This window comes from Nomascus leucogenys, chromosome 1a, assembly GCF_006542625.1.
Source record: "Nomascus leucogenys isolate Asia chromosome 1a, Asia_NLE_v1, whole genome shotgun sequence".
NCBI classification, from domain to species: domain Eukaryota; kingdom Metazoa; phylum Chordata; class Mammalia; order Primates; family Hylobatidae; genus Nomascus; species Nomascus leucogenys.
The window spans coordinates 88,726,901-88,752,465 of NC_044381.1; the positions used below are offsets into that span (position 1 = coordinate 88,726,901).

The following is a 25,565-nucleotide window of genomic DNA, read 5'->3' on the forward strand; positions in this document are numbered from 1 at the left end:
ATCCCAGCACTTTGGGAGGCTGAGGCAGGCGGATCATGAAGTCAGGAGATCGAGACCATCCTGGCTAACACAGTGAAACCCTGTCTCTACTAAAAATACAAAAAATTAGCCAGGCGAGGTGACGGGCGCCTGTAGTCCCAGCTACTGGGGAGGCTGAGGCAGGAGAATTGCTTGAACCCGGGAGGCAGAGGTTGCAGTGAGCTGAGATCATGCGCCACTGCACTCTAGCCTGGGTAACAGAGTGAGACTCCATCTCAAAAAAAAAAAAGTCTTTGGAACATTTTCATGTGTCAGCTTGAAGTTGGCTTTGGGTATCAACACTTATTATTTCATTCAAGCTCTTTGATGCCAACCAATGTTACATGGCCCATATCAACTAGAAACAGCCTCATCGTCTCTTAGGCCATGTAACCCATGTGGATGGTCCCTTTTAGCAGGCACCTCAGGAGTAGAAGGTTTGAAAGCACTTCCTCAGAGTAAGTGTGGGCTTGTCGTGGAGCACTCTCTTGGCTGTCCAGAAGCTTACATTCCAATCCTGGCTCTCTCTAACAAATCTGGGCAAATCCTTTTACTTCTCTGTATCTGTTTCCTGGAGAAGTGAAGAATTTGTACCAGCTGCACAACTGGAGGTTTAGGAAGATGTCAAACCCCAGAATACAAACAAGACACCTTCCTGGTCGCTCAGTGTACCCAAAGATTTTGGAGTGAGAAGATATTTTTATATGAAAATGAACACAAATATTTTTCAGTAGAATGCAAAATCGAGGTGAATTTTCAGATGAAACCCAAGATTTTATTGAAAGAATTTGAGGAACATTGAGTTCTCTTAAGTTCCCTTCCTGTGATAACTTTCCATCACTGTTTTAGCCTCTAGCTCTGTCTGTCTGTCATCTAGATAACCCTCTTGAGTAGAACATTCCAGTCCTCAACAATGCTGGGTAAATAAAGCATGGCTATGATTTTAAAGCATGTGTTATTTCGAAGAAGACACAGAATTACCAACTAGGCTAATATATGTACAGCCAAGCAGAGGCCCTTTGGAATCTGCTTTTAAAAATACCAAGAACCATTTATAATTAATATATCTTCAGTAACTACATGCAGCAAACTGAGATTCTAGAAAGGCTTTTTTTTTTACAGAGACAAAATATTCTGTTTAGCTTAAACCAGGCCTTATTATCAAGAGTTCAGAATTTGTGGCATCTAAATTAATGAGCTTTTAACCTTGTAGAAACCTTGCCAGTTTGATTTATCCAAAACAAAATCATTTATTTGAAAAGAGCATTCCAGGGTATCATCTTCCTCATCTTCTGTAAGGATTCTATTTCTGACTATGCAAAGCTGATTTCAATGCCTGTATCATTTACCTCCCTACCACAGTGAATCATTGAAAATTATGCGTTAAGGATTCAGTTCTTTTCCTCACAGTTCATTATAGCTGTTTCTAATTATTGGTAGGTTTTCAGTGTATGTTTGTCTAAAGTTCTATCAATTAATAAGTGGATCTGCAGAAAGCCAGTTAGTTTAAGGGGCAAGTAGATGGAGGGTGCTTAAAATCACACCCCCTGCTCAGCATTTTGCTCTCCTTATTTAAAATAAAATCACAGATATTTTCTGAGAAAGAATAACAATTTGAGCGAGATTAGCAGATGAGAAATTGCCAATTTTAAAGTGAAAGATATTAAATATTTCTGGATTCTTACAGGATTCCACTTAGAAAAATCTAGCAAACCTGGATTTCAGCATCTTTTGCTTGACTATAAGAGAAAAATAATACGATCAAATTAAAATTATACAGCTGTCAGCGTTCAAGTCAGGCAGTTCACAATAGACAAGAAAAATTGCCCTCCTAATACATATTGGTATAATTAAACCATATGGAAGTCTCTGAATTCTCTCCTCCAGTTAGAAAATGGAGTGTTGGTTGCCACTGTTCTTTGTCATGAAGTGAACTAGGTAGTCTTTTAAAAATACACTTGTGAAACCAACAGATAGGCCATCCCATGGCATCTTCTGAGCGTGTAGCTTTTCCATTCCACCAGAAATATAATTTGCCTCCTGAGGTTGCTGATTTTTATTTCTTATTTTCACAAGAAATAACTATTTCTTGAAAAACAAAGCTGAATATCTTAAAGCAAACCCTTCTTAAAGAAAAAGTGAAACAGAGCTCTTCAATTTTATTTGAAAGATGCATACTCTCTGATGATGCCATTTCTATTCCAAGAGTTCAGAAGAAACCTATTTTTTTTTTATTGTTTCCCTAATACTAAGTATAATTGCATAATTTGCTCACTTTTAATTTGGAAAGAGGGATCTTCAATGTGTTAGAATCATTTCCAGTCATGTCAAACTTTACTAAAATCTTGGGACATGATATAAAACACTCAACCCCTCTATTTCTATATCAACAACTTCCTTTTTTGTTTTGGGAGAAAGTTACTTTTTTTCCTTTTGAGGTTAAAAATAATAGGTTATTACAGATGTTCATATGATCCTTTTCTTAGGCCCAATTTTAGGAATATATATTCAGAAGAAGTGACTGGAACAGGCTTTCTTATATCAATCTTGCTTAAAGGAATGGGATAAGGAAAACATTTTTCTTAGAAATAGATTATCAGAATAAAATACCAAAAGGACCAAGGAATAGCTCAGTTTAAAAATATGATTTTAAAGCGTTGTTGCTATTACATAAAGATTCTCATACTATTACTCAGATTCCAATTTTCATTTTAAAATTATGCTTTTAATCTGGTTGCATAATGCCTCACACTTAGGCCAACAAATACTAGTTAAGTTTTATTGAAATTTAATTCATTTCTTTTATGGCATGCATCTTCTGATATTTTCAATGTAAGCTGTCTGCTTGTAGGCATCATATCTAAAATGGAGAACACATTTGTGTTCTCACAGAATGTGTGCTTGTTCTGAAAGATGATGTGGTTACGGTAATCTCCCTTGAAAACAGTTAGTAGGTATTTAAAATGTCTTATACAGAATATTACCGTAAACCTATTTTTTTCATGGAGTTTTGGTCAGTTTCCTGTCTGTTAAAAAAAGTTAATAGTGTTAGCTTTGGGGATTTTGGGAGGTTTTTTTTTGGCCTAGAAAAAAATTTATGTTGTGTAAATTCTAAATGTGGTTGAATGAAAAAATATGCTCGTATTAAGCAGAAATGTGTGTTTTTCTCATGGAAAAATAAGCAGCTATTTTGCATCTGAGGTACGTCTTTGTCTTTGAGAAAGTATATTTTATTCTGATGTTGTGAGACTGAGAAATACTGATGTGGCTCTCTTTGATCTTTGTCTCTCAGTGTGGCTGTTACCAGGTCCAGAGATGTGCCTTCCTTTGGGCCTCCCATTCCTAAAGGGGTCACTTTCCCTAAGTCAAATGTGTTCAGGGACTTCCTTTTGGCGAAAGTGATTAATGCAGAAAATGCTGCTCATAAATCGGAGAAGTTCCGGGCCATGGCAACTCGGACCCGCCAGGAATACCTGAAAGATCTGGCAGAAAAGAATGTCACCAACACCCCTATTGACCCTTCTGGCAAGTTTCCATTCATCTCTTTGGCTTCCAAGAAGAAGGAAAAGTCTAAGCCATATCCAGGAGCCGAGCTCAGCAGCATGGGGGCCATTGTATGGGCAGTCCGGGCTGAAGACTACAACAAGGCCATGGAACTAGACTGCCTTTTAGGGATCTCCAATGAGTTCATTGTGCTCATTGAACAGGAAACAAAGAGCGTGGTCTTCAATTGTTCCTGTAGAGATGTGATAGGGTGGACTTCAACTGACACCAGCCTCAAAATCTTCTATGAACGAGGAGAATGTGTTTCAGTGGGGAGTTTCATTAACAATGAGGAGATCAAAGAGATTGTCAAAAGGTTGCAGGTGAGTCTCTCCTTCCTCTTCCTTACCTGCAGTTTCTCTTTCATAAAGCTTTCAGTACAGACTAGAGCCAAGTTACTGAACCTTGCACTCTGTTATTAGCTCCTCTGAAAACTCCCTTGATGTGTGAAGCAGACAGTTTATCTCATGCTTGTGTTTTCCATGGATGTTGTGGAAAAGTAGAACAAGTTGGGGAAGACACATTTACTCTGTGTGTGTGTGTGTGTGTGTGTGTGTGCGTGTGCGTGTTCAAAACCCATTTGCATGTGACCTGTTCCCTGGTACTGCAGCCCAGTCATCTGGTGGTGGTGCTGAAAAGAATTGCTTGAGTATCTGCTGCCTTGAATTTTACAAAGGCTAAATGAGTAGCAGTATATGGTTTCTATTTACTGCCAGCTCCCTGTAGGTCTCTGGTAGAGGTTTCCTTGTAACTTCAGGGAAGCCATTGAGCTTTTTGGATGCAACAAGTATATTCCTTTTGGCCTAATGAATAGGAGACTAGTGAAGAAGAAATAACCAGACTGCTCTTCAGCTGGCAATAAGGTATTCAGAACTAACCCTGCTTGCAATGATTTTCCAGTTCCATGTCCACCACTTAATACCCTATTGCTTTAAACCACAGTATCTTTTATTTCCTTGTCTAGTTTGTTTCAAAAGGCTGTGAATCAGTGGAGATGACTCTGCGAAGAAATGGGCTAGGACAGCTTGGCTTCCATGTCAACTATGAGGGCATCGTGGCGGATGTGGAGCCCTACGGTTATGCCTGGCAGGCAGGGCTGAGGCAGGGCAGTCGCCTGGTGGAGATCTGCAAGGTGGCGGTAGCCACTCTGAGCCATGAGCAGATGATTGACCTTCTGAGAACATCTGTCACGGTGAAGGTTGTCATCATTCCCCCCCATGATGACTGCACCCCGCGGAGGTAGGTCTGAGGAGGCAGCTGTGGGCCTGAGACTCGAGTGCAGGGTTTGTGTATCATGTAGAACATCTCTTAGCAGGTAGTGGAGTAGAATGTTGTGAAGGACAGTAGATTACATGTGATGCTGAATATTTCATCCGTGGAGTCTGACTCAGGACGAAGCTCCCTTTCAGTATGTGGTGACAGCAGCTGGAAAGAGTGACTAAATGGGACCATTCCCAGGATTTACATCACTGGATTTATAAAGTTGCCGTGACAGATAGAGAAGTTTGGTAATATCCATCTTAAGAATGTTCCACTAGGAGCTGAGAAACATTCAACACTTAACATTAAAAGACACTCAACATCTGAAATTGTCAGTTTGCTTTTCTTTTATGTTCCATGATGCTCGTATTCTCTTCTGTCTCCCAATTGCTGCCCAAAACTCAGCAATTGTTTGGACCTTTGCTGTCTCAGTCTGGCAGCCGCTTTTCCTAACTGTATCTGCATGTGCTAGGGTTTGGCTTCAGGTGAGCTGCCCCTGCTCATGGTGCTTTGGCATTTTGGTTCCTAGTCTCTTCCAGAAGGGAAAACCTAAGAGCTCCCTGCCCCACCCAACCCCCCACAGCTCCTGCCAAGCCAGCAACACTGTTGAAAATTTAATTTCTCTGTCTCTGGGGAGGTTTCTTGGTGGAAGAAATTTAATCAACTGTTTATTTTCTCCTTTGGACATGCACATGCTATTTTTGCTAGTTTTTAAGATCTCTCTTTTTATTTTATGCCATTATTTTCTAAGAATTTCTCTTAAGCTTTGGCAATTGATTCTTAGGCTTTCTAAAGCCAAGACAGTGTTCTGTGTCCTATTTTGCCACTAAGATGACCAGTCCTACACCTGAGCTCTCATGGATTTGTGAATATCAGATGGTAGAAAGTTAATGGTTATGATGGGCTATTTGTGTCTTTTAAAAAGTAAAGAGCAGCAAATATATATGTGTGTGTGTGCGTGTGTGTGTTTTTATATACTTTGCTCAGGATAGTATTTCCTAATACTGCTTACCTCCTAGATGGCCTAGAGATTATGTATATATGTCAAAATATAGAAAAATTCCTTTGTCTGATAGTTTGAAGAACTGCCTTTTGGATGACTGCATTTCCCTGGAAATCAAAATATGAACTTTTAATTTCACCTGTTTTGGAGAGGAGTAAATATTCAGAAACTGCCCTACCCACATACCCTGCCTTCGTTAACCAGGTCTAATGAACCTTATTAGCCTTTTCTGGTTTCCCCAAGCATATCATCATTAAATGTTAAGTAACGTGCTGAACTGTGATTTAAAAAATTATGTGAGGTGGCTCAGAAAGGCAGTGGGGTTCTTGCTTATGACAGTCTCCAGTCTTGCTGCACTCTTGTCTCTATCTCTGCTGTCTCTCCTTCAGATTGTCTACTTTATTGCTTCTGAACAGACACTTATAAATGGGAGAAGATAGCCAAGCTTTGTAAATTGTCAACCTTAATTACCTACAGTGAAGAGTTACAGATGTTAGTCTAAGGACTGTCTACTGAAATATGGAGCCCTTGACCTTATGATGCCATCTTGCTCTCTCAGAAGTATTTCCCTTGTATCTAGGCTCCCAGGTTTATGTGTGGGAAAGGAGAGGGAAATGGGTTTGTGTGACTGTAGGTGGGATGAGACAACAGTACAGACATGGAAATTGTAAATAGCTATTACTAGAAAGATGGATAAGAGGCCTGGACCTGGATAGATGGAGCCATGATAGGAGGTATACTAGACTAGATATATTGTGGTGTGTCAGTGAAAATAACTAATGTACTGAGTTTTTTACTTTAATATGCCAGGCCCTAAAAAAAGCACTTTTTTATGGATTAATGCATTTAATTCTTATAACAACCCTCTCTTGTGATAGTGTCAGTAGCATTCCTGTTTTAAAAGAAACCGAGACTCAAAGGTTAGTAACTCGCTAAGCTCATCTGACAAATTTAGGTCTAACATCAGAGTCCAGGCTCTGAACTGCCACGTTGTGTGCTTAGAGCACGGATCCTTTCCTTATACACCAGAATCAGCAGTGATGTGCTGGTGAGTTGGCTTTCTGCTGGGGGGAAGAAGACTTAATTTGTGGTATTTGCTGATTTCTATGGTGCAGGTACTCCCACTGTGGCTGGTTCCAAGCTACCAATGTGATGTCACTGCAGGCAGCATTAGGGTAGATGGGATGATTACCAGCTCCAGCACACCAGGGAGTGAATGAGCTGTCACACCCCTGTGACGCTGTCAGGCCTTCCCGGAGGAGCCAGTGGAGCTGCCAGTGACATGTCATTTGGGTGCTAGGAGGGGAGGCTGAGGGAAGGATTAGTGCACTGCACAGCCCCACCAGCCGGGAGGGAGACACAGGGCCCCTTTCACTACAGTTTCCATCTGAAAAGCCATGCAGTTTCCATCTGAAAAGTCAGACCTGGGCAGGGCAGGTGGGAAATGCCTTGATGCCTTTGGAGGGCTGAAAGCCTGCTCCTTTCTCCTTCCTTTAGAGATAACTTCAGAGGGAACAGCTGAAGCATTAACACCTTGTTACAATTTTCAACAAAATAGAATAATGATCTTGTGTCATTTTTTTCTTCTCCTCCACACTTCACACTCCCACTGCTGTTTTTGTAGCAACTAATTACTCTGTTCTTTGAATAGTCATTCTCTTCTTTGTCAGCTGGGACTTTACCACCAGTCACTGCAGCTGCAGCGAAAGGCAGGACAGGCCTCCTTGAGGCAAGCAGCTCCTCTGCCTCTCAGCCTGGTGGTTCTTAGGGTCGCCAGGACCCGGAGAGGGACACAGGCAAGGGAGTGGGGGAGGTGATGACTGTATGTAATACAAACACCCCCAGGATCTAATACAAACACAAATGGGTTTGTGTGTTCACATGGGAGAGTCATTCATTTTGAAAATGCAGCTTTTAAAATATATATAATAGTTCTACAACAAAAAAGTGGTACTTAAATAACATGTAAAAGCCTGTAATCCCAACAGCTGGGGAGGCCGAGGCTGGTGAATCATTTGTCAGGAGTTTGAGACCAGCCTCACCATGTTGGTCAGGCTGGTCTCAAACTCCTGACCTCAAATGATTCACCAGCCTTCTCTACTAAAAATACAAAAAAAATTAGCTGGGCGTGGTGGCACATGCCTGTTATCTCAGCTACTTGGGGGGGCTGAGGTAGGAGAATCACTTGACCCAGGAGGCAGAGGTTGCAATGAGCTGAGATCATGCCATTGCACTCCAGCCTGGGCGACAGAAGGAGACTCCATCTCAAAAAAATAAGAATAAATAAATAAATAAATAAAATAACATGTAAAACAAGGCTCTCTTCCCTGTTCTTGGAAAATATGCAGAGCCCTTTATGAATTGTTTCCAAACTACAATTTTTTTAAGAGAAGAAAGGATAGGGGGACAGTATGGCAAACTTTCTGAGCCCCTACTACGTGCCAGGCATTTTCCTTTTTTTTTTTTTTTTTTTTTTTTTAGTATATATACTTTAAATTCTAGGGTACATGTGCACAATGTGCAGGTTTCTTACGTATGTGTACATGTGCCATGTTGGTGCGCTGCACCCATTAACTCATCATTTACATTAGGTGTATCTCCTAATGCTATCGCTCCCCCCTCCCCCCACCCCATGACAGGCCCCAGTGTGTGCTGTTCTCCTTCCTGTGTCCAAGTGTTCTCATTGTTCAATTCCCACCTATGAGTGAGAACATGTGGTGTTTGGTTTTTTTGTCCTTGCGATAGTTTGCTGAGAATGATGGTTTCCAGCATCTTCTATGTCCCTACAAAGGACATTAACTCATCCTTTTTTATGGCTACATAGTATTCCATGGTGTACATGTGCCACATTTTCTTAATCCAGTCTATCATTGATGGACATTTGGGTTGGTTCCAAGTCTTTGCTATTGTGAATAGTGCCACAGTAAACATACGTGTGCATGTGTCTTTATAGCAGCATGATTTATAATCCTTTGGGTATATACCCAGTAATGAGATGGCTGGGTCAAATGGTATTTCTAGTTCTAGATCCTTGAGGAATTGCCACACTGTCTTCCACAATAGTTGAACTAGTTTACACTCCCAACAGCAGTGTAAAAGCGTTCCTATTTCTCCACATCTTCTCCAGCACCTCTTGTTTCCTGACTTTTTAATGATTGCCATTCTAACTGGTGTGAGATGGTATCTCATTGTGGTTTTGATTTGCATTTCTCTGATGGCCAGTGATGATGAGCATTTTTTCATGTGTCTGCTGGCTGCATAACTGTCTTCTTTTGAGAAGTGTCTGCTCATATCCTTCATCCACTTTTTGATGGGGTTGTTAGTTTTTTTCTTGTAAATTTGTTTGAATTCTTTGTAGATTCTGTATATTAGCCCTTTGTCAGATGAGTAGATTGCAGAAATTTTCTCCCATTCTGTAGGTTGCCTGCTGACTCTGATGGTAGTTTCTTTTGCTGTGCAGAAGCTCTTTAGTTTAATTAGATCCCATTTGTCAATTTTGGCTTTTGTTGCCATTGCTTTTGGTGTTTTAGACATAAAATCCTTGCCCATACCTATGTCCTGAATGGTATTGCCTAGGTTTTCTTCTAGGCTTTTTATGGTTTTAGGTCTAATATTTTAAGTATTTAATCCATCTTGAATTAATTTTTGTATAAGGTGTAAGGAAGGGATCCAGTTTCAGCTTTCTACATATGGCTAGCCAGTTTTCCCAGCACCATTTATTAAATAGGGAATCCTTTCCCCATTTCTGGTTTTTGTCAGGTTTGTCAAAGATCAGATGGTTGTAGATATGTGGTATTATTTCCGAGGGCTCTGTTCTGTTCCATTGGTCTGTATCTCTGTCTTGGTACCAGTACCATGCTGTTTTGGTTACTGTAGCCTTATAGTATAGTTTGAGGTCAAGTAGCGTGATGCCTCCAGGTTTGTTCTTTTTGCTTAGGATTGTCTTGGCAATATGGGCTCTTTTTTGGTTCCATATGAACTTTAAAGTAGTTTTTTCCAATTCTGTGAAGAAAGTCATTGGTAGCTTGATGGGGATGGCATTGAATCTATAAATTACCTTGGGCAGTATGGCCATTTTCACGATGTTGATTCTTCCTATCCATGAACATGGAATGTTCTTCCATTTGTTTGTATCCTCTTTTATTTCATTGAGCAGTGGTTTGTAGTTCTCCTTGAAGAGGTTCTTCACATCCTTTGTAAGTTGGATTCCTAGATATTTTATTCTCTTTGAAGCAATTGTGAATGGGAGTTCACTCATGATTTGGCTCTCTGTCCGTCTTTTATTGGTGTGTAAGAATGCTTGTGATTTTTGCACATTGATTTTGTATCCTGAGACTTTGCTGAAGTTGCTTATCAGCTTAAGGAGATTTTGGGCTGAGACAATGGGGTTTTCTAAATATACAATCATGTCATTTGCAAACAGGGACAATTTGACTTCCTCTTTTCCTAATTGAATACCCCTTATTTCCTTCTCCTGCCTGATTGCCCTGGCCAGAACTTCGAACACTATGTTGAATAGGAGTGGTGAGAGAGGGCATCCCTGTCTTGTGCCAGTTTTCAAAGGGAATGCTTCCAGTTTTTGCCCATTCCATATGATATTGGCTGTGGGTTTGTCATAGATAGCTCTTATTATTTTGAGATACGTCCCATCGATACATAATTTATTGAGAGTTTTTAGCATGAAGGGCTGTTGAATTTTGTCAGAGGTCTTTTCTGCATCTATTGAGATAATCATGTGGTTTTTGTCTTTGGTTCTGTTTATATGCTGGATTATGTTTATTGATTTGTGTATGTTGAACCAGCTTTGCATCCCAGGGATGAAGCCCACTTGATCAAGGTGGATAAGCTTTTTGATGTGCTGCTGGATTCGGTTTGCCAGTATTTTATTGAGGATTTTTGTATTGAAGTTCATCAGGGATATTGGCCTAAAATTCGCCTTTTTTCTTGTGTCTCTGCCAGGCTTTAGTATCAGGATGATGCTGGCCTCATAAAATGAGTTAGGGAGGATTCCCTCTCCTTCTATTGATTGGAATAGTTTCAGAAGGAATGGTACCAGCTCCTCCTTGTAGCTCTGGTAGAATTCGGCTGTGAATCTGTCTGGTCCTGGACTTTTTTTGTTGGTAGGCTATTAATTGTTGCCTCAATTTCAGAGCCTGTTATTGGTCTATTCAGGAATTCAACTTCTTCCTGGTTTAGTCTTGGGAGAAGAGAAGTTTAGAGAAGAAAAGTAAAAAGAAATGAACAAAGCCTCCAAGAAATACGGGACTATGTGAAAAGACCAAATCTTTATCTGATTGGTGTACCTGAAAGTGACGGGGAGAATGGAACCAAGTTGGAAAACACTCTGCAGGATATTATCCAGGAGAACTTCCCCAACCTAGCAAGGCAGGCCAACATTCAAATTCAGGAAATACAGAGAACACCACAAAGATACTCCTTGAGAAGAGCAACTCCAAGACACATAATTGTCAGATTCACCAAAGTTGAAATGAAGGAAAAAATGTTAAGGGCAGCCAGATAGAAAGGTCAGGTTACCCACAAAGGGAAGCCCATCAGACTAACAGCGGATCTCTCGGCAGAAACTCTACAAGCCAGAAGAAAGTGGGGGCCAATATTCAACGTTCTTAAAGAAAAGAATTTTCAACCCAGAAGTTCATATCTAGCCAAACTAAGCTTCATAAGTGAAGGAGAAATAAAATCCTTTACAGACAAGCAAATGCTGAGAGATTTTGTCACCACCAGGCCTGCCCTAAAAGAGCTCCTGAAGGAAGCACTAAACATGGAAAGGAATAACTGGTACCAGCCACTGCAAAAACATGCCAAATTGTAAAGACCATTGATGCTAGGAAGAAACTGCATCAACTAACGAACAAAATAACCAGCTAACATCATAATGACAGGATCAAATTCACACATAACAATATTAACCTTAAATGTAAATGGGCTAAATGCTCCAATTAGAAGACACAGACTGGCAAATTGGATGAAGAGTCAAGACCCATCAGTGTGCTGTATTCAGGAGACCCATCTCATGTGCAGAGACACACATAGGCTCAGAATAAAAGGATGGAGGAAGATCTACCAAGCAAATGGAAAACAAAAAAAGGCAGGGGTTGCAATCCTAGTCTCTGATAAAACAGACTTTAAACCAACAAAGATCAAAAGAGACAAAGAAGGCCATTACATAATGGTAAAGGGATCAATTTAACAAGAAGAGCTAACTATCTTAAATATATATGCACCCAATACAGGAGCACCCAGATTCATAAAGCAAGTCCTTAGAGACCTACAAAGAGACTTAGACTGCCACACAATAATAATGGGAGACTTTATCACCCCACTGTCAACATTAGACAGATCAACGAGACAGAAAATTAACAAGGATATCCAGGAATTGAACTCAGCTCTGCACCAAGTGGACCTAATAGACATCTACAGAACTCTCCACCCCAAATCAACAGAATATACATTCTTCTCAGCACCACGTCGCACTTATTCCAAAATTGACCACATAGTTGGAAGTAAAGCACTCCTCAGCAAATGTAAAAGAACAGAAATTGTAACAAACTGTCTCTCAGACCACAGTGCAATCAAACTAGAACTCAGGATTAAGAAACTCACTCAAAACCGGTCAACTACATGGAAACTGAACATCCTGCTCCTGAATGTCTACTGGGTACATAACGAAATGAAGGCAGAAATAGAAATGTTCTTTGAAACCAATGAGAACAAAGACACAACATACCAGAATCTCTGGGACACATTTAAAGCAGTGTGTAGAGGGAAACTTAGAGCACTAAATAAATACCCACAAGAGAAAGCAGGAAAGATCTAAAATTGACACCCTAACATCACAATAAAAAGAACTAGAGAAGCAAGAGCAAACACATTCAAAAGCTAGCAGAAGGCAAGAAATAACTAAGATCAGAGAAGAACTGAAGGAGATAGAGACACAAAAAAACCCTTCAAAAAATCAATGAATCCAGGAGCTGGTTTTTGAAAAGATCAACAAACTTGATAGTCCACTAGCAAGACTAATAAAGAAGAAAAGAGAAGAATCAAATAGACGCAATAAAAAAATGATAAAGGGGATATCACCACTGATCCCACAGAAACACAAACTACCATCAAAGAATACTATAAACACCTCTACGCAAATAAACTAGAAAATCTAGAGGGCCTCAGGTCTTTATAGCTACAAGATGGGGGCGTCGTGGGCCAAGGTGGTCTTCGGAAATGCAACATCTGGGCACAAAGGCAGGAGTGCCTGTCCTCAGCTAGATTCGTGGGGGTGGAGCCCTAGCCAGGGACCACGGCCTCCTCTACCCAGCTCTTCCCTTCTCTGCTTCATATCATTTAAAGGGACCATGCCGTTCCCTTCCCAGCACTTCCATATCAGCAGCTTCATTTTTGTTAAAACAGTGATGAGAATGAGGCTGGGAGAAGTTCAGTTACTGCCCAAAGAGTGAGTGGAACCAGTTAGCATGACAGCCCGATGGACATAGTCCTGGTAGACTTCACTGGAAAACCTCCCTGTAGTGAGCAGACCCCTTATGCACGACTTGCCTGATTCTCACACCCCTGCTGTCACCCCTCTGCAGTACGTAGCCAGCATCAATAGATTAGTGTCTGTGACCTCTGGGTCTTCAACATCATTCCCGTGACAAGATGAAAAGTACCTGGATGAACAGGCTAAATTGTGATGTTCTGGATGGTATTGCATAGAGTGGTCAACACTTTATTCTGTTGAGGGCCACTAGCCTATAGTTCTTAAAGAAAGCAATTAAGGGCCATTCAAAATGACAAGCTAAAAACAAACAGGTTACATAAGACCAAATTACCTCTTAAATAAGAACAGGTCACAGCATTTTTTCTTCATTTTAAAAATCCAGTATTTTGAAGTGCTAAAGCATACTGCTTTAGAGTGAAGAGGGCAATTAGAAATCACATGGTTCACATCTCTCATTTTTCAGATGAGGAGTTTTGATTCAAATAGTTTATGTGTTTTTTCCAAGCCAGAGTCACATGGCTTATAGGGACCAAGCCATCCTCAAACATAAAACTTTTCTGACTTGTGAGTCCAGTGTTGTGATGTTCTGTTCAATTTCCTAGTCAACCATTCCTCTATATTCCACAGGGTCTTAAGGAAAAAGGAGAGAATTATGAGAAATAAAAGATTAAAAGAAAGAATACAAAGACTGACAAACAGAATAAGGAGATGGAGTAGCTTTTCCATTAATTTAGGGTTTCAGCAGGTCACCTCTTACCACTTTTAGCATTGACATTGTAATTCCTGCTGGCCATAGCCCTTTAATTGGGTTTTATAAAAGTTGTTGAATTTTCCTTGGAGAATTGTAATGGTTTTGTTAATGACTAAAATAAGACTAACCTACATAGTCTTACCTACATAGTATGTATCAATTCTGTGGGTTCAAATCCTGGCTTTGCCACCTGCTGGCTGTGTAAACTTGGGCAAGTTAATCTCTCTAGGCCTCTATTTCCTCCTCTACAAAGTGGGGATAATGATAGCATCCACTTCATAGGGTTGCTGTAATGTGGCTAAATTCGTGCCTGGCCCATTGTAAGTTATAAGTATTATTAGAGTTACCATTCGTCAACACAGAATTTTACTTAGAATGATATAATAAAAATCCTTTTATGAAAGTTTATGCATAGCATTAAAAGCCAGTTTTTATCTGCATTCTTCAGTCTGTTGTATACTTCTTTTTTTTTTTTTTTTTTTTTTTGACTTAAACAACAGAAATTTATTTTCTCCAGGTTTACAAAGCTGAAATGCCCACAATCAGGGTGTCCATTGATTTGCTTCCTGGTGAGGAATATCTTCCTGACTTGCAGACGGCTGACTTCTTGCCGTATTCTCCCAAGGCAAAGGAAGAGAGAGAAAGAGAGGGTGGGTGGGAGAGACAGAGACAGAGAGAAGAGAGAGACAGAGACACAGAGAGAAGAGAGAAAGACAGGGAGACAGAGCGGAGAGAGAGACAGAGACAAAGATAACAGAGAGAGAGACAGAGAAGAGAGAAGAGAAAGGAGAGTGACAGAGACAGAGAGAAGAGAGACAGGGAGACAGAGAAGAGAGACAGAGACAAAGATAACAGAGAGACAGACAGAGAAGAGAGACAGAGACACAGAGAGAAGAGAGAGAGACGGGGAAACAGAGAAAAGAGAGACAGAGACAAAGAAAACAGAGACAGAGAGAAGAGAGGAGAGAGAAGAGAGAGACAGAGAAAAGAGCAAGAGAAGAGAGAGCTATACTTCTTGATTCTACATAACGTTCTTGTTTTGCAGAGATAAGTAAGAGACCAGGAAGCCAGTGATTTTACCCTGGCCACAAAAGGCAATCAGAAATTGCGAGTAGCTGAAATTTAGCTCTGCAGAACCTTCTGTGCTTATTCATTGTTTATGAATGAATCTTCTCTCTGTTCAGACTTCATCATACTATATTTGGCCAATGTGGGATATGAAGAAAGTTTCTAGTTATATGTTATGAGTGGTGGAAATAAAATGTAGACTGTGGGGAAGACAGCGTCTTTGGCCAGAGAGGCCTTCTAGCCAGTTTTCATACTAAATGTTAAGCAGTTTAAAAGACTATTTCAAAGAGTGTTTGAAGAAGCCCAAAGATAAAGTAACTTGTCTGTTTCATATTACATTATTACTGTTATTGTGTCTGTTACCATTATCATTATTTATTTTATTATCTGCCTGATGCAAAATGGACTTAAAATAGCCTATGAAAGTGCCTGTGAGCTGGGCACAGTGGCTCATGCCTGGAATCCCAGTACTTTGGGAGACCAAGGCAGGTGCATCAGTTGAGCTCAGGAGTTTGAGACCAACCTGGGCAACATGGCGAAACCCTGTCTCTACAAAAAATACAAAAATTAGCTGAGCGTGGCAGTGCACACCTGTAGTCCCAGCTACTCAGGAGGCTGAGATGGGAGAATCACTTGAGGCCAGGAGGTTGAGGCTGTGGTGAACCTTGATCACATCACAGCACTCCAGCCTAGGTGACACAGCAAGACCTTCTCTCAAAAAGAAAGAGAAAGTAGTTGTACAGTATCAAAATAGAAGCCTAGCTGTGGAATTGGAGGTGGAAGAGGTAGTAGTGAAAGCAAAACATGGCTTAGGTGAAAATTTTTGGAAAGTTGGTGCCCAAAATACGTAATAATAAAGTTCTGTACATGTGCTGGTTCCTAGCAGCCGACAGAAAGGGGCATAGATGATGATGTTCTTTGAGTTTACAAGTTAAAACGAGCATTGCTGAGGAGAAGCAAAGCTAGTACAGATTTTGAGCAGAAGTGAAATTTTTCTACGGATTATTATAAATTTTAGTCAATACTCCTTTGGTAAAGTGTAACATTTTTTTGCATTGTATTTACAGATCCAGAACATTAGATCTTTATAATATGCCTTACTTAGTCAGAAATGAAAGACTGTAGTCACAAATGAAAGACTCTAAACTATACCACAGTGTATTACCTCTATGAACAACCAAAAAAGGGTTGCAATGGCATATTTTTGTCATAAATGTCAGAATCAAAGGTTGAAATTATATCAGAGCCTAAAGTAGTATTCGTTAATATTAGAGAAAATGTTCTATTAGAGAAAAGGTTTTAAAGACATAGCAGTCATTAACTACTAAAAGTAATGTCAAATGTGCCATAAAACAATGTTCTACAGACTGCAGACCATAACCCTCAAGTAGATCATCAAATCAATTTAGGACATTGCACCCAATGTATTTTTGGATGAAGTGTATTCATTCAGAATACAGCAAAATGGAAGACATGAGAGGAAAGATGCACATCTGTGTGTATATGTGGTGGTGCTGTGTCCCAGTGTGAAATGTATGTCTTAGGTTGTCATCCATAAAGTTTGAAAGCCATTGCCATTAAAGCATGAAGGGGATAGAGTGGAGCCTTGGGCAGAGGGTCAGATTAAGGTCACCCTTGGCTTTTGGTGCATTTGGGGGACTGGTAAGGAAACCCCAAGAAGAAAGTACTCCTTGGAGATGTGGGCTGTGACTGAGTCAAGTAAGGATGGCAGCAGACGCCATTGTTCCTTCTGAGCACATGCTCCAAAAGTGGCACTTGCCAACAACAAAAACTCTACTGAAGGTGGGGGAGAGGATGCGTTATGGAATACACATTTGAAATGTCAGGAGTCAACACTGAGATATGTAGACAAGGTCATGAAAGAGTGGCACCTTCCATTGTCCTTTTTCTCCTGCCAGCCAACTATGTAAGCTCTTCCACTTTGCCCCCCGTCTCCATGTCTCACCTTCCCTCGCCGTGCCTTCAGCCTCATCCATGTCAAGACCAGGCCTTTGGCTGGACGCCCTTGGGGCCTGCACTGTCCAGGACAGGAGGCATGTGGCTACACAGCACTTGTGATGTCGCTGGTCCAAAGTGAAATGGTCTGTAAGCTGCTCGTACACCCTTTCAGAACCCAGTTGCAATGTGCAGTGGCGGGAGTGTGAAGCTGCGCATTCACCCTTTCAGAGCCCGGTCGCGGTGTGCAGTGGTGGGGGTGTGAAGCTGCTCGTACACCGTTTCAGAGCCCAGTCACGATGTGCAGTGGCAAGTGTGTGAAGCTGCTTATACACCCTTTTGGAGCCCAGTCATGATATGCAGTGGCAGGTGTGTGAAACTGCTTATATGCCCTTTCAGAGCTCAGTCACTGTATGCAGTGGCGGGTGTGTGAAGCTGCTTGTACACCCTTTTGGAGCCCCAGTCGTGGTGTACAGTGGCAGCTGTGTGAAGCTGCTTGTTCACCCTTTTGGAACCCAGTCACGATGTGCAGTGGCGGGTTGTGAAGCTGCTCATACACCCTTTCAGAACCCAGTCGCAGTGTGCAGTGGTGGGTGTGTGAAGCCGCTTTCTTCCATTGAGACTTCATGCTCTCAGGTGTGCCCCTGTCATGCTGTCCTGGTGGCCTTTCCTCCTCAGGTCTCAGTAGTCTGGCCACCCCCAGGGTGACCACGGGTCCCATTGTTTTTTAAAGATTCCATATCTCGCACTCAACAAGTTGGGATTGAGTAAAGGAAAATACCATTGTAATACTTCCTTGGGTTCTGGTTTTTGAAAAGAAAATAAATATAGGGCCCAAAGATTGAAAGGTGGTTTGAAACACAGGGTGAAATTGTGGATCCATTTTTAAGTGTTAATGAGAATCAGTGTGGTTCCACCAACAAGAAAAAGCAGTATCCATTGTGTTTCTCCCTGTGCCTTGCCCCTAATAGGAGTTGCTCTGAAACCTACCGCGTGCCAGTGATGGAGTACAAAATGAATGAAGGTGTTTCATACGAATTCAAGTTTCCCTTCCGAAATAATAACAAATGGCAGAGGAACGCCAGCAAGGGGCCTCATTCACCTCAAGTCCCGTCCCAGGTACAGAGTCCCATGACCTCGCGGCTGAATGCTGGAAAAGGAGATGGGAAGATGCCTCCTCCAGAAAGAGCCGCCAACATCCCTCGAAGCATCTCCAGTGACGGGCGCCCACTAGAGAGGCGGTAAGTGTGCCTTCAAAGGTTTGCTCTCTCTCTCTCTGCCCCAAATGTAAGTAACACACATAAGCACTAGTTTTAGGCCTTCTCATATTTTACTAGTAACAAAGAATTAAACTGAGGTGCATACCATAGTGGCTTTCACAGCATGGTAGTGTTGCAAAGCCATAAGGATGAACAGAGATTGATTCTAGCAAAGCCTTCAGCTCTGCACACTGGTATTTGTGCTTTGCTCTTTAATTTCCAAGTGATTATCAACACATCGTTACTACATGCTTAGTGGCCTTGTGGATTAGAATTTAGCACTCTTTGAGGTGACAGTGACCATATATCATCCTTGACAGTCTTCATCATTTTGGGACAAAATGATGATATAAGAGCAACAGAAGGCAGGTTTTTGGTTGAATAACTATGTTTGTGTCACTTTATTAATAAAGGATTATGAGGAAGGAAAACTAGTATAACACAAACATATTTTTCACTACTCTGAAAATAGGAAAGAATAGTGAAGAGAAGATGATTCATGGAGATAAGTTAAAACACTTAGTCCTGAGTAAAATAAGCCAGAGGGAGAGGGACTGAGGGGTCCTAGAAAGTAAGAAACCAAAGGTTGTTGTTAAATTGAAAGCCATAGAGGGTTCCCTCCCAAAAGGTAGTGGGTTAACTCTGCCTTTACAAGGTTGCCCTAGCACTTTTGTCTGGAGTTAAGAGTAAACTGCAGCACTTTGAACTAGAGTCCAGGCCTAAAATTAAACTAGACTAAATGCTTTCAAAATGGGAATAGAAGTTGGCTATACAGATTTTAAGTAATTGCACTATAAATTTGGTTACCTCAAATCATGTACACTAAAGCAGTTTAATTGAATAATCTGCTAGTGGTCTGCTTGAAGTCATCAACTTCTTTTTTTTTTTTTTTTTAAGTGGTCTGCAACTTCTTTTTTTTTTTTTTTTTGAGACAGAGTCTCACTCTGTCACCCAGGCTGGAGTGCAGTGGTGTGATCTCGGCTCACTGCAACCTCTGCCTCCCAGGTTCAAGCGAGTCTCCTGTCTCAGCCTCCCAAGTAGCTGGGATTACAGCATGAGCCACCACGCCTGGCCTAGAAGTCAACTTCTTTCTGTCCATCCACTGTCCTTTCCCCATCTCTTCAGGATTGCCTTAATCACATCTCACAATGTTGTTGTGAAAACCCTTAGACCTGGGGAGAAGTCTGTATTCTGGGAACTGTGTTGGGGAGAAGGGAGGGTCCACATGGAAGCCAAAACGTGAGCCTGACTCCTCTGAGCAGCAAGAACCAGGTCTGGCAGGAGCAGGATGCTGAGGAAGACGGTTCCCAGATACACGTAAATCATCACCGCTCCAGTTTGGGAGCAGAGAGCAGGAAGCTTTAGAAACCACACTATGAAGTCTTTATCTTAGTCTGACTTTTGAACTGTTGGATAAAACATTGTCACTTAACTATTTTAGGTTACTAGGATACTATGTAGAAATAGTTTAATAAAAACAGACAAACAATTTAATTAAAACAGACAAACCAAGAAAATAGTCACCTTTCTACAACTTCTCATTTCATCCTGGAGATCTATTTACAGAGCCTTGCTGTTTATCTCAATAAAAGTTTCCTCTCCCATAGTGGCCCCATTACCATCTGGACTCCTCTCTCTTTCCTTATTTTGAGGAGGAAAATATCCAGGAGACCTCTGAGTAAATTCTTTGTTTGACACATTCCAGACTTGGCTGCCTCTGAGGTGTGTGCTAACTGGAATTCATTATTTGGCCCACATTTTGAAAGATGAACCCAGGAAATCATTGTATAGAGAAGGACCTTTTCCCCCACCTCAATGCTGTTTTCTTTCTCTCCAGAACAATCAGCAGGCTTTCACAAGTGAAATTGGCTTTGTGTCATTTCCTTTATACAATATTCCATTTGAGAATGTATTTTGATTCCATGTTGAATTTAATTTCTGCAACAGAAACTAAAGCTCCTTGCCAGTCATACTGACCTTCAAAAGGGAAAATATTTTTTGTAGCTGAGTATCATATTTCGATGGGAGCAGCTTTCAGTGCTAGAGAATGCAGAACTCCATTTTTTCCAGATGTAGATCCTTGAGTTCTAGAGGTAATTTCTGTGTGTACTTGTGTCTGCCTTTCTTCTTTACTCCACCCAGAGGAAAATGCATCTCAGTAAGTGCTCCTTCTAGAAGACCGTTAGAGTAGCTTGTGACTCTCTAAGCTGCAGAGGTGGAAGGACCATAGGTGGGGCTGACGAGGTTTTCAGGAAAATTTAACCTCTACTCACTGTCCCCTTAGTCTCTGGTATATATTCAGTACACTAGACTAGGATTTCAGGTCTTAGGATGCGGGGCTTAGATGACTTGTGAGATCTCAATCCTATGGTTTCCAGGATATTAGGATGATTTAGCTCATCTTCATTTTGAAATATATGGTAATTAATTGGATGGATATTTTTCTTTTATGAAAACTTAAAGTTCAGTTTCTTACCCCATCGTTCCTAATTTTTAGTAAAAAAACTTTTAAGTTTTAATTTTGAGGCATAAAGAGAAGGTATTATAGATTGAATATCCTAATCCAAAAGTCTGAAATCCATAATACTACAAAATCTAAAACTTTTTGAGCACTGACATGATGCTCGAAGGAAATGCCCATTGGAGGATTTCAGACATTCGGATTAGGAATGCTCAATTGAAAGTGTAATGCAAATATTTCAAAATCCAAAAACATCCAAAATCCAAAACATTTCTGGTCCAAAGAATTTAGGATACGGGCTACTCATGTTTGAGAAACTTTGTTTTGCTGCTGTGACTCCAGGAATATTTGAGGATAGAGCAGATTCATGACTTTTATCAGAAATACTTCCTCAGTCCTTCTTGAGTCCCCAGATGCATAAAGTTCACCTTAGAATATAATTTCCTTATGAAATTTAGTAAAACATAACTGAAAACTTCAAGCATCCCCTTTATAGTCCTACTGAGAACAAAATACCTTATTGAGATACAGAAGTGAGGAGTACTGGGGCACCCCTCGTCCATCTGACTCTCCCCTGCATACCAGCGCCATCCTGAGTGCCATTTACAATTTGTACCATGTACTCACCAAGTATAATTTGGACCTTTCAGAGGAATCATAAATCATGAAAATAAATGACAGGGTCTGCCAGACCTTGAATCTTGCCCTACCAGTAATGGTGTGGCATAATATTGTGACTAAAGAATGCTTTACAGTTGTTCATTCCATTCATTTTTTCTCCCCTAGGTTAGGGAAATTGTGTTCAACCATAGAGAAACCAGCTATACTTAAGCTCAAGTTAGCAGCCATCGCAAGTCTGCTCCTCCAGTGCACCCCAAATCTGCCCACTTAAGTAACCATAGATGGATCCAACACAGTCCATTTTGGGTGAAAACACTAATTTACTGCTTGTAGAAGCATGGTTTTTCTTTAATTTGTATATAGTATCCCAGACTTAAAGGTCATTAGGAACAAAAAAAAAATCTGCATAATATTTTTCTTTTAATATCAAGGTCAGGATTTTTATGACACGCTGACGTATGTTGGTGTTTTGAGTTTTAATAAAAATTCTTTAGTTGGATGATGTTCTCTATACGTAGTTAAGAGAAACTGACACAGTAAGAATTGATAATCCATTTGGCATCTAAATAGAATAAAGTCTAATTTCTATTTGGTTTGAATATATGAGTTTTATGCTCTCCAGGTGGCTTTCTGATTACAGAATTTTACAGTATTTGTGAGAGTAGTATTTATTAACAGAATTAACATTCGTTCAACAGAAATACGTAATATGATACGGTCACTATTTTGGCCTCAAATTTACCTAGAGCTTAAGGGTAGGATTGAAATAAAAATTGCTGGCTGTGGCACACTGAACTTGATACATTACTGTGTTTAAACATAATGCGGGATCAGCAATAAAACCCTGATCTGTGTTAATATGCTTATAAAAGTTGAGCTATTTGAGGGGCTTTGGATAAACAACAGACATCTTAACATGTAAAATGATTTTCTTTTCTCCTTTTTTTAGGCTAGTATTACCAGCCTTTTTGTAAATATTTGACGTTAGAGCTCACTGAACACTTGGTACTTCTGAGTTTTACCTGGATGTCATTGTCACTCCCTTTGAGACCCCTGCACTTAACTCTTAAGAAGCTGGATAGGGGGCCTTTTTTGTTCACGCAGTTATGACAGCTGCATCTGCAGCCTCCCTCCCTCCTTCCTCACAGACACCAGCACCATATAGGGTGTGAATGTTGTGGAAACAAAAGAGTTCTCCTCTCAGAGCGCATAATAGTCACGTGACCATTCAGTCTTGATTTTTAAGGAAATACTTTCTAAATTTGTTATATCATACAGGATCTAAGCTAATCTTCCACTGTGTCATTTTCTGCTTTCAAACAAAACAAGCACCATTTAATGTTTACTCTTCTTTTGTTTAGAATATTAGCTGTGGTTAGAAGCTTCAGGACTTGTGCCTTCCAAATACTGGCCCCCTCCATCACAGCTTCGTGCCTTGCCATGAGGATCCTGAAATCATGGGACTTTTGAGCTTCACTGGGAATGCTCCAGCTAGGTCCCCATTGCCCATTGACTTCCATATTTCTTTTCATTTCTTTAATTATTTTTTTTTTGAGACAAGGTCTCACTCTGTCACTCAGGCTGGAATGCAGTGGCATTGATCTTAGCTCATTGTAAACTCAAACTCCTGGGCTCAAGCCATCCTCCCACCTCAACCTCCTAAATAACTAGTACTGCAGGTGCACGCCACACCACACCCAGCTTATGTTTTTAAGTGATTTTTTTTATAGAGACAATGTCTCACTGTGTTGCCCAGACTAGTTGTAAACTCCTAGCCTCAAGTGATCCTCCCTCCTCAGCCTCCCAAAGTGCTGGGATCACAGGTGAGAGCCACTGCACCCAGCTGACTTCTCCATTTCTAAAGCTTCTGGATGGTGTTAGGTCCTTAGCTTATTTGATACCATTCACTACTCCCTCCTCCTTCAAATTCCATTTCCTTGTCTTCCAAAATGTATTCCTGATTTTTTTTGTATCTTCAGCTCTTTGCACCTATCTCATCACCCTGAAATTTGTGTTCCCCACTTCTTCCTCATTTTTATTTGAATCCCACACTGTGCAATTCTTCTAGATGGTTCATCCACTTGAGCAACCTCAACCGTCATCTGTATGTGGGCAATTCCTTAGCTGATCTGTTTTGCCTTGGTCTCTTTTTCACTTTTCATATTCATATGCCTGACTACCTACTGAACATCTGCACTTGAAAGGCATGAAAGTGTCTCACATTCACAAGTTCAAGCTGACTTGACCTTCACACCTGCCCCTCCTTCTGCCTCTTCCGTCTCATGTGTTACCCACCTTGGTGGATGGCTTTGCCATCTACCTGAGTATCCAGAGCAGAAGTAGGATTCGTTATCAACTTCCCCTCGGCGCTATCATCCCATCTCCACACACGTTCCTGCCATCGCCTGAGAAGTTCTCATTTTGCACTAAGTTTCTTTTGCTTACCTAAACTGTTGCCAACAGCCTCTAGGTATAATTACCAGCCTCCCACTGGAAGGATGACCTAATAAAAATGGAAATACTTCTCAGGCCGTGCCTTTCATTATAGCCCTTCCATGGTTCCACACAGCCTTCAGGATCAAGTCCAATTCACCAGCAAGTTTGCCTGTGTTGCCTGGGTGCTGTGGTTTATGCCTATAATCCCACCACTTTGGGAGGCCAAGGCTGGTGCATGGCTTGAGTCTAGGAGTTCAAGACCAGCCTGGGCAACATAGTGAGACGCCGTATCTACAAAAAATAAAAAAAAATTAGCCAAGTGTGGTGGCACATGCCTGTAGTCTCAGCTACTTGGGAGGCTGAGGTGGGAGGATCACCTGAGCCTGGGCATTTGAGGCTGCAGTGAGCCGTGATCATGCCATTGCACTTCAGCCTGTTTAACAGAGTGAGACCCTGTCCCTCCCAAAAAGTTTGTCTATGTAGACTTGCCTTTCCCTTTTCCCCTGTCATCGTCACCACCCCCATCCCTAGGCATGTGAGTGGCTGTCTCCTCTGCAAGCACTATGTTCCCCTTGATGCCTTTTTAGGAGCTCCTCTGCTTGGTGCACCTTCCACTCCTTCTTTGGACTGCTGAAGTCTTGCCATGCCTCCTCCTCTGAGAAGTCGCCTTTAATTTCCCGAAAACACTCTCCTCCCATTTCTACCTTAATTGCCCCACTAGGAATGTTCTTACCACCACATGGCTTCTTCATCACAAAATTTGTGAAACTTCGCTTTAATGTTATTTGTCCATTTTTTAAAACTTAGCCTGTCTTATTCATCTTTGTATTCCAAATACCAGCCACAGACTCTGGCATTTAATAGGCTCCCAATGCTTTTTTTAAAAAGAGTTTCCTCAACTTAGTGTGTCCACACTTCACATGGTAGTCCAGCTTTCCACACTAAGAGTTTCCTCTACTTTCCATTTGTGGCAATGACCCTTTAATATCAAGAGGGCTTATTTAAGTAACTGGGGACAGAATTTAATCTATCTTGGAGAAAATAAACCAATTTCCTTTTATAAAAATTAGATGATAGGTAAAGGCGAAGCACTTGATAGTCTGATAAAGCTATAGCATTAAACATAGATTTAAGTAGAATTATTTGGTTTTTGTTGACTAAGTTTAGAATACTTCATTTTAAAAGTATATTGCTGGTAGAGCTTTTCTAAAATTGACTCTAAGTGAAATGCAAGATCTTGATTGACTCCTTCAAAAGGTTTTAGTTGGAACTAAATTCTGGTGTTGTATTTGTCAGCCAAGACAAGAGAGAAAAGCAGAGGGCCGCATTTGGCTTAAAGTCACCGGACTCTGAAGGCTCCTGTTTTCCACTCCTTGCAGGAAACAGCGTACTGGCATCCATGTCAGGATTAGAGTTGATGTGATTTGCAAGTTCACATTTTTAGATGATACTGCAACAGTGGTTCCTATTCAGGCATTCAGGAAATGGGCACAATGGCTTCAGCTTGGCACACCTCCCAGTTCCCCATCGTTTACAAACTCCAGAGTGACCCAGGAATGGGAGAAGAATGCTCCAGTACTGTGTCCAGCTCTGGCTCTTCAGTTACTTACTCATCATTCCTTGGGCCTCAAAAGTAGCTATTCTGCACTCACCCTAGGGAAATGTTTCCATAACGGCTT

At 41.0% G+C, this 25,565-nt stretch overlaps 1 protein-coding gene across 11 annotated transcripts in view; it reads left to right on the forward strand.

Annotated features, from left to right (window-relative positions):
• SIPA1L1 (signal induced proliferation associated 1 like 1) overlaps positions 1-25,565 on the forward strand; it is a 433,967-nt gene that overhangs the window by 359,372 nt on the left and 49,030 nt on the right. For all 11 annotated transcript variants that reach the window (XM_030812823.1, XM_030812861.1, XM_030812855.1 and 8 more), the window contains 3 exons: positions 3,311-3,884; positions 4,526-4,800; positions 18,081-18,350. In XM_030812823.1, the coding sequence (XP_030668683.1) occupies positions 3,311-3,884; positions 4,526-4,800; positions 18,081-18,350 (1,119 nt within the window). The remainder of the gene's footprint in view (positions 1-3,310; positions 3,885-4,525; positions 4,801-18,080; positions 18,351-25,565) is intronic.